This window comes from Cynocephalus volans, chromosome 7 (assembly GCF_027409185.1).
Source record: "Cynocephalus volans isolate mCynVol1 chromosome 7, mCynVol1.pri, whole genome shotgun sequence".
Taxonomy (NCBI): domain Eukaryota; kingdom Metazoa; phylum Chordata; class Mammalia; order Dermoptera; family Cynocephalidae; genus Cynocephalus; species Cynocephalus volans.
This window is the reverse complement of record NC_084466.1, coordinates 98,633,117-98,641,749: the sequence shown is the minus strand read 5'-3', so window position 1 is coordinate 98,641,749 and position 8,633 is coordinate 98,633,117. Positions and strand designations below refer to the sequence as shown.

General features: G+C 57.1%; 1 protein-coding gene across 1 annotated transcript; it reads right to left on the bottom strand.

The window, feature by feature from the left end:
* Nucleotides 1–3,447: 3,447 nt before the first annotated feature.
* Nucleotides 3,448–6,124, bottom strand: PRF1 (perforin 1). Its single transcript, XM_063103560.1, has 2 exons — nucleotides 5,583–6,124; nucleotides 3,448–4,576 (listed from the first exon to the last, which is right to left on the bottom strand). Exons 1-2 carry the CDS (start codon nucleotides 6,122–6,124, stop codon nucleotides 3,448–3,450), a joined length of 1,671 nt encoding a protein of 556 aa, XP_062959630.1.
* Nucleotides 6,125–8,633: the final 2,509 nt, after the last annotated feature.

The window sequence follows — 8,633 nt, the reverse complement described above, 5'->3', positions numbered from 1 at the left end:
AGTGTCTGGTCACTCCCCTGCTGTGCTTCCTGCCCTTGGGAGGGAGGAGGAGGGAGGTGCCCGAGGTGCCAGGGACCATTGAGTGGTGGTGCTAAGGACACGTCCCATGGTGGGGCAGAAGAATGGTTGGGAAAAGGGATGGGGTGTTGAAGCGGCGAGGGGAATATGGGGAGGTGCTATCCACTAGGGCTTTAGTTGCAGGTAACAGAAGCCATGCCTGGATGAAATATGTAGAAAAAGAAGGTTTTGCTAAGAATATTGACTGGGTATCTCGCAGAGTTGGCAGGATGGCCGGACAGCCTGGGTATCCAGCAACAGTGCCCCATGTTCTGCCTCAGGACTGTCCAGTGGGGACACTGCTGCAGAGCCCTAGGTGCTGCTGGTTGTGCCTCTGACTGGTAAGCCTGGACATTGTCACCAGCAGCCCCGTGGCCACTGCAACGCCAGCTCTGATTCCAAGTGGAGCAGTGTTAGTGCCCATATCCCCTTGAACAATATCATTTCAGCAGATGTCCCTGGACTTGGACCCTCAGCCTCTGTCTCCCTTCCCTTGGGAGCTTTCTCTGGCTGCTGGACTCTGCTCTGCCTGCCCCTTGTGGACCAGGAGTTCAGGAAAATTAGCGCCCACCCCCAGGAACCCTTAACAAATGACTAACAGGAGGTGGGGTATCGACACCCCTTGGCTAGGATAACTGAGGTCTGGGTTCTCCATTGACTCCTAGAATTCCCTAGTGGGCTTTGGCTCTGGCTGCCCACAGTGGTGACTTGTGGAATAATCTACCTTTTATTGGTCACCCTCCCCTCCCTGGCTTACTTCCCCTCTCCCTTCTGGTTTTCCTGGGATTGCCTCCCACATAAATTACTTGCACTCAAACCCTGCTCTCAGCACCTGCTTCTGAAGGGACCCCATAGCTGGGGCAGGTGCGTGTGACTGGCAGCTCTAGTCCCATGTCTTTTCCTAGTTAAAAGGGAGGTCAGGGAAGCAAGAATTGGGCATTCTCACCTTCCGGGGGGAGGTGGCTGCAGGGAGCCTGAGGGATGGTGGGGTGACAGGATTAGCAGTGGCAGAGCTTTTACCAACTCTAGGTCTGAAAGGATGAGGGGAAAGAGAGAGACATGCAGAGGCCTCCTGGAGAGGAGCAGCCCCCCTCAAAGGCTACTTCTCTGCACTCTGCCCTCCAATCTCCTGCCCACTAACAGGCTCAGACTGGTCAGCCCCCTGGGCCAGGGCAGGGTGGAGCAGGCTGGGGACAAGAACTGGAGTGCACATGGAAGGTATCTGGCACAGTGGAGAATCTCCCAAACAAATGGGGGGCTTCAGGTATGACAGAGGGGGAGGATGAAAATGTCACGCTGGGTCTTGAATTAGGGCCGAGGGCTCCACAGTAGCTGCCCCTCAACAACAGTGGGTCAGTCTTTCTCCTCGGTTGTACCGTATCTTTTTCCCTAAAAGCCCTCCTTTCCAAGCCCCATTGGACCAAAGCAGTGCTCGGAGTGGAGTGTGCATGACTCAAAAAGACCTGGTTCTTTCTGCCACTAACTTCTTCTGTGACCACAGTTAAATCCTTTCTTTCTTCTGGATCTGTTTCTCTATATGTAAAACCAGATGACCTTTCAATGTTAACCAGATGACCTTTCAGGGTCCCTTCCATAGCACTAGAAAGGCTCAAGACCCCTTCAAGAGAGTCCTGAGAAGAAAGTAAAACAAAGATTGTTCTTTGGAGAAACAGGCCCAGGGTGCAGAGGGGTTGCCAGAGGTCACTGACCACATGGGCACTTGAACAAGATTCCCACCTCTTGACAGGGCTATCGCCTGGGCCAGGCCTGCCCCAACCATGATCTATTTCCCTTGGGGAGGGGAAGGGTATGGCCCACACCCTTGTTTATTTTCAGTTAGCACAACAGGCAGCGTGAAGTTTCAAAATCTCTTTTGCTTTTGTTTGCGTGCGTTGCTCCCAATGGAAACACATAAGAACAGTGGTTTCCACCAGCCTTCTAGACCTTGCTAATCCCTCCTGCCCCACTTGGGGATTTAGGGTCAGTGTAAAGTCACTGCTTGGCTTTTGAGTCTATGGGTCCCACACAAACCTCAAAGAGCTTAATTTATAGGGAGTTTCAAAGAAAGTTGGGAGGACTGTGCCACTCCTCTGAGTCCCTTTGACAGTGGCCCTGCATAGTCACCCTGACTCTTGCCACCCGTGCTGTGGGCCTGTTTGCTGAGGTCTGTGTCCCAGGCACATGAAATAAAGATCACTTCACTTTACATCAGAACCCGAGACTCCAGGGTTTACTGCCTGCTGAGACCAGGAGGCCCTCAGAGACCAGTGCCTTTTGCTTAGTGCTTGCAGTGTTGGAAGCAATGCCTTTGTCCCTCAAACTGTGAGACAGGAGAGAGCTTTCTGCCTGTGAAAATGCGTTCTGTTGAAAGTAGAATTTTCAAGCTGATAGCCCTGGATCAATTAAGGCCCCCATACACATTCTCTTTGGCTTGTACCATGTCTGCCCACATAGGTTTATTTTCACAGAGTGAAATTAACTGCCACAGTTAAAGTCAAATGGGGATTGCTGGTTACTTTAAGAAACTAGAAGACCTGTCAACACTGGGCTCATGTTACCATGCAGGAATGTTTGGCTCGAGCAGAGAGCTGCGGCCAACCCTGTAGAATAAGACGTGTGCTCTTCAGTTCACCGCAGTCCTCACCGTTCCCTACTGCCTTCCAGCTGGGGAGAATGTCTATCACCATTTGATCCAAGCTTATGCTGCTGTCTCTTGAGTCAGAGAGTTATGAGAAAAGTAAAATATTTGGGGTCCCTCATTTCCAACAAAAGTGGAAAAGCAGTTTATTTACATTAGCTGCCTGCCCATTCTATCTGGGTTGCTAACATACAAGTTTATCTCCAGGGGGCATTTGGTCCCCATCCTTTCTTCTGCCACACCACCACCATCATGGTCACCATCACGTCGTATTTACTGGCCCTCTATCAAGCTGTGGACACAGTGTGACAGGTTGGGACAGCTTTTGATTTGCCTGAGAGGCAAAGCCCCACCATGTTGGGGCTCCCAGCTTGAAAAGAAGGTGAGAACAAAGCAGCTGGGGCAGAAGGGGCAGATCTGCAATGGAGAATTTGCCCCACCAGGAAGGGCTGCAAGGGAAGGGTCTTAAAAGACAAGCACTAAGCAGGCTGGTGGGGACGGCCGCCTGGCCTTCTGCCAGCTCCTGGCCGAAGCTGTGGTCCGTGGTCAGTCACTGTGGGGCTTGAGACGGTGGAGGGCTAACGTGGTTGGGACAGGGAGACTCAGTTGGCTTGTAGACTCAGCCACCTCAATGAAAGACAGTCTGAGCGTAATTTTTCCTTCTGCCTAAGGGTAATATGAAGACAGGACCCACTGCCACTGGGGGAATCCCTTCAGCCTGAGGGTACCGGTCCTCTCAGAGCTCACTGTTCTCACCACACGGCCCCACTCCGGTTTCCCGGAGGGTCCCCCAGAAGCCCTCGGGGGGCATACTCCAGGCAGGTTTCCCCTGCCAGGTGGGACAAGCAACTGGCGTGGTAGCGGAATTTCAGGTGACCATTGTTCAGGTTGCATCTCTCCTCGTGTGAGCCAGACTTTGGAGTCCGGTCACAAGAACCGAGGAGGTCATCGTCCCAGCCATTGTCTGCGTCCCAGACCTGCACCCTCAGGGGCCCCCCCGTGGACAAGAGCACGACCCCAAAGTCCAGCCGCGTGGTCCACCTGGGGTGGTTATTGTTCCACACGGTGTCCGTCCTCAGCTCCTGGCTGCCAAAGAAGACCTTCACGTAGGCATCTGAGGCCGTTATGAAGTCGCCCCACAGGCCTGTGGCCTGCAAGTTCATTACCTCCAGCCGGGCCAGGCCCCTGTGCCGCGGACAGCAGTCGCGGTTGGTGTCCGCTGAGCTGTGGCACACGCACTTGCATGGGTCGTGGGGACTCTTCTGCTGCCCGGGCAGGCAGGGCCGACGGCAGTCCCGCCAGCGCGCCCTGTTCACCAGGTACTGGCTCACGGCCTGTCGCAGCGCCTCCCGCCGCGGGTCCCGGCCCTCCAGGAGCACGTGCAGAGGCTCCAGGCTGAAGTCCACCAGGCCGGGGCTGTCGGGCAGCGAGGCCACCCAGGCCGAGAACTGCTCGGGCCCGACCTGGCTCCCGAACAGCAGGTCGTGCATGGAGGCGTGGTGGCCGCCGACCACTTCTGAATGGCGCTCCCGGTAGGTGTGGTGGAAGGAGGCCTCCAGCTTGTGCCGCCGCTTCTTCTCCTCACAGGCCTTGAATTCCGCCGAGGAGCTGCCGAGGCCGCCTATGCTGACCTCGGCCTCGACGGCCAGGCAGTCCCCCACCTCGTCCGCCGTGAGGCCCTCCAGGGCCAGCTGGCAGGTGCGCAGGGCAGTGAGGGCCGAGAGGCGGCCGCCCAGCTCCACGGAGCGGATGAAGTGGGTGCCGTAGTTGGAGATGAGCCTGAGGTAGTCGGGCTCGGTGGAGGTGTTGAAGTGGGGGGGCAGGGCCCCAAGGGCCCTCTTGAAATCCGGGTGCAGCGGGGGACTGTGCACCAGGTGCAAACTGTGAGGGGGAAGAGAAACATCAAGTGGGCCCAGTGGTGGGTGGGATCTTCCCCATTCAATAACTCCTTCAATATTGCCCAAGGTCACAGGTAAGTGGGTGGAACTAGGGCTTGACTCTGGGGTCCTGTCTCCCAAGCCCAAGCTCTGGGGCACTGAGCCAGCAGGGAAGCCTACTCTGTCGCTCCTCAGCAGTGTAGATACTTTGCATAGGTAGTTTCTCTTTTTCTTTTCAAAATAAAGTTTTTCTCTCCTTTTTTCTTTTTATAAAAGCAATGATTCTTCACTGGCTTTGGAACCTAGTCATGTGGGCTTCATCCATCTGTCTGCCTGGATTGGGCCTATGGGCCTGGGCTCCTGACAGCTCTGGCCATCCAGGCTGGAGGTGCCCTGTCTCACCGCAGAGGAATTATGGCCTCCAGCTCTGAGAAATAAGAGCAGGTGACTTGGGGTTGGCCCATGGAGACCATGCATTTCTCAGGTGTACAACTAGGCCCCAGACTCCCGGCTACCCCAGAGCTGGGCTAGTGACTGCTGGTGCTCAGCAGTGCAGCCCTGACACAAGGCAGACACGAATACTGGTTGAATGGATGAATGAGGCCCAGAGAGGAGAAGCAAGATGACCAAGGTCACACAGCATTGAGGAGGGAGGACCTGGTCAGGTCTCCAGCCTCTGTCCACATCCAGAGAGTTCCCCATGGAAGGCTGGCAGTGCCCAGGAAAGACAGGACGGGGCACTCACTGGACCTACATGGTACCGTGCTGGGGCTCTTAGCACGTGGTCTGCTCACTTCCGCTCCGCCTGGTCTTTCACCAGGCACTTCCAGATTTGGGCCCTCGTGGATGGGAGGAGGCCGCAGGGCTTTATCACCTGAGTGAGAATCAGGATCGCGGTTCCCTCCTGGTGGAATCAGCCTCCAAGTTCCCACCCTTCCATTCCAGGGCCCCTAGGCCACCGGCATTTCCAACACCTTTTCCAAGCCCCCTACCTCTACCCCAGCTCTCACCTGTAGAAGCGACACTCCACCGAGTCAGTGCTGAAGCTGTACTGGTCCTGGTGGGCCTTCTGGGCTGCAAAGTCAGCTGCCTGGGAGTGGGAGCCGGCCACGGCCACGTGCACGTTGCTGCTGGGCTTGGGGGTCACGTCCAGCCCGACTCGCCAGTCATTGCGGATGCTGCCAGCTGCCTCCCGGGCCACGGCTTCAGTGGAGCTGATTTTGGCCTTGGCCACGTGGCGCTGGCAGCCGGAGCCCTGGTCGCGCCAGTCGGTGAGCGCCAGGGGCAAGCGCTGGAGGGCACCCTGCTGCAGGGTGTTTTTACAGAGGGTGCAGGTGCCATCGGGCCGCAGGAACCTCTGTGTGTCCACTGGGAAGGAGCCGGATCGGCGGAGGCTGGTCACATCCACGCCCTCCCCGGCCAGCCATGCGCCGGGCACAAACCTGCGGCTGCGCTTGCACTCTGAGCGTGTGGCTGTGTGGCAGGGGGCTGGGGCGGGCGGCGGCAGCAGCAGCAGCAGGAGGATGCCCAGGAGGAGCAGGGGGGCGGCCATGGAGCTGCAGAGACGGGGCGTTTGGGATGGAGGACGGCTCCTCCTCCCCCACAACTGGGGGTTATTAGGGCACATGGAAGGGGAGGATCTGAGATCTCTCTTAACTCATTGACTGTCAGAGCTGGAATGGCCTGGTCCACCCCTCACAGTGTACAGAAGGGCTCAGAGAGGGGAAGAGCCTTGCCCAGGCTCACACAGCCAAGAGGAGCTCCTGGCTAGGACTTCACTGTCTAAGGCCTGATGAGGATCCAGATCCATGGCTCTGTCCCCAGTACACAACTGCTGCTAGTGTGGAGGAGGCTCTGGCCACAGAAGAGGGCACAGAGTAGCTGTAGCAGGTTTGGGGAGGGCACTGGGGACTGGGGAAGCCTGGATTCTGGAGAAGTGTCAGTTTTGGCTCCAGAACAGGCCACCCGACTCTCATTGTGTCTCTGTCTCTGATCTCTCTCCCGCTAGGCCCTTGACAGAACTGGAAAGGAAAACGAGGTCATCGTTGCCGTCACTCCCCCATTTTCCCACTGGGGCCCTCCCTCTGAGCTTCTTGGAACAATCTCAGCCTGAATTCTGAAATAAAAGCTGCTGCTATGTCCATACCTTGCGATCTTGTGCGGGGAGGGACCTTTACGTTTGCTGTCCAGATCCTCTCCTGATGCTCAAGTCTCCTCTTTGACAGTCCCTGCCAAGCTCTGCAGACTTCTGGCAGTGACAGCATCCTACCTAGTGCCTACCACTGGGCAACAATTGGCTGAAGGTTCTTCCTCATTTTGAGGTGCTCAGGGGCCTCACCTGGGCCCACTTACGTCTGGAATCTCCTCTCTCTATCTCCATCCAAATGGACCCTTTGGAGGCCTTTCCCCTCTGGCACCTGCCAGGGACAGCAGGGTCTTAGACAAGGGGGCCATGGAGAGCAGAACTTCCCCCGCATTCCAGCTGGAGCCCCTGCCCTACTTGAGGAGTGACTTGAAGGGGAGGGTTCTGGGCAGTGTGGCTGCCCCAGGAAGTAAGTAGGTGAAGGTAAATCCTACAGACGCCCTTGGGTCATCCACTTAGGGGCCAGTGTGGTTCATGACCTTCATCTGGGGAACTCAGTCTCCGTCCTGGCCCTCGTCCTATTAAACTACCAGCACTGAAGGAGTCTTAGAGACTATGGGCCCTAACCTCTTCATTTCATAGACGACGGAACTGAGGTCCAGAGTGGGCACAAGGCTGGCAGTGAGTTAGTGATAGAGCATGGTCTGGGCCCTGCGTCTCGTGTGCTTCCTGCTCCATCTGCTCTTCCCCCAAAGGCGCAGCCCCACTGCCCCCACCTGGGGCCCCCAGCACCCCGGCCCCTGCTCCCTCCCTACCTGGAGTCCTGTGTACCGAGCTGCTGCACAGACACTCTCTCACCTCACGAGAGGCTCCTGAAATGGAGGTGTCAGCCCCCCAGGCAGGCCCACCCCCAGCTCGTCACTGTCACCGGCCACATCACTGCTGCTTCCTGCCCCGCCCCCCACACTGTGGCCACAGGCCCCTCGCGCTCCCCCTCCCACCAGCTCCCACCCTGCTGTCGCCTCGTCATCCGGCCCAGCCCGCTGACAGCCCTCAGGAAGCGAGCTATCTGCCAAGCCATCTGCCAAGCGGGGCTGCCTGGGTGCGGGTCCCAGGGGAAACAGGCAAGGGAGCAGGGCCCTGAGGACTTGGCGACTCCAGCAGGCCACCCGCAGGGTCGCACGGGTAAGGTGGAGGAGGCAGTCCAGAAGCCTGGGGCCGGCTTGGTAGGCACTAGCTGTGTGGCTTGGCAAGGTTCTTTAGCTTCTCTGTGCCACAGTTTCCTCATCAAGAAATGGGGATAATAATAATAATGTAGACCCCAATGGTTGGGGTGAAGATGAGGTGAGTCAAGATGGCTACAATGCTTAGAACTGTGTCTGGTCCTCAGCAAGTGCTAATACCTGTGACTGTCCCCTGCTCCCTGAGCAGTGAGGAGAAAGGAGACATTGTTCAAGCTTTGCGGCCCACTTCCTGCCCATGCCTACACCCCATCTAGCCCAGGCTCTGAGCCCCAAACATCTTCCCAGGACAGGGTCTCCTGCCCCCCCCTTGTGAGGAAAGCCAGTGGCCCCCACGCTGGCCCCCAGCCCTGACCTGAGGTTGTAGATGCTGCGGAGAGAGATCTGGTGAGGTCAGAGGCCCGGTCTTCCTCCCTAACATCAGGGTGGGGCGAGGTTTCCATGGGTTGAGTGACTCACAGGCCACTTCTGGGGGCAAAATCACACTTGTTCTGAGGTGGGGACACATTGGGTAAGTGGGGAGCTGTTCTCATCTCCAGCTGTGTCCTTGACGGGAAGAAATAGCCACAGGCCCCAGACCACATGTGACCCCATGTCTCTTGGGTCACGTCTCTAGGCTCATCACTTGAGTTTATGTCGCCTTGCATCCCTGCTCTTATGGGAACAGTGGCTCATGCTGCCTTCTCGGAACCTGGTCATCTTTTCCCCTCAGTTGTCCCCTTCCTCTCCCAGAAATT

Bases quoted from the DNA above. Each gene is read 5' to 3' on its own strand.
- PRF1 (XM_063103560.1), bottom strand. From the start codon at position 6,124: ATGGCCGCCCCCCTGCTCCTCCTGGGCATCCTCCTGCTGCTGCTGCTG. The intron at 4,577-5,582 runs GTGAGAGCTGGG...TCCCCCTCACAG, and splicing joins GTGGAGTGTCGCTTCTACAG to TTTGCACCTGGTGCACAGTC.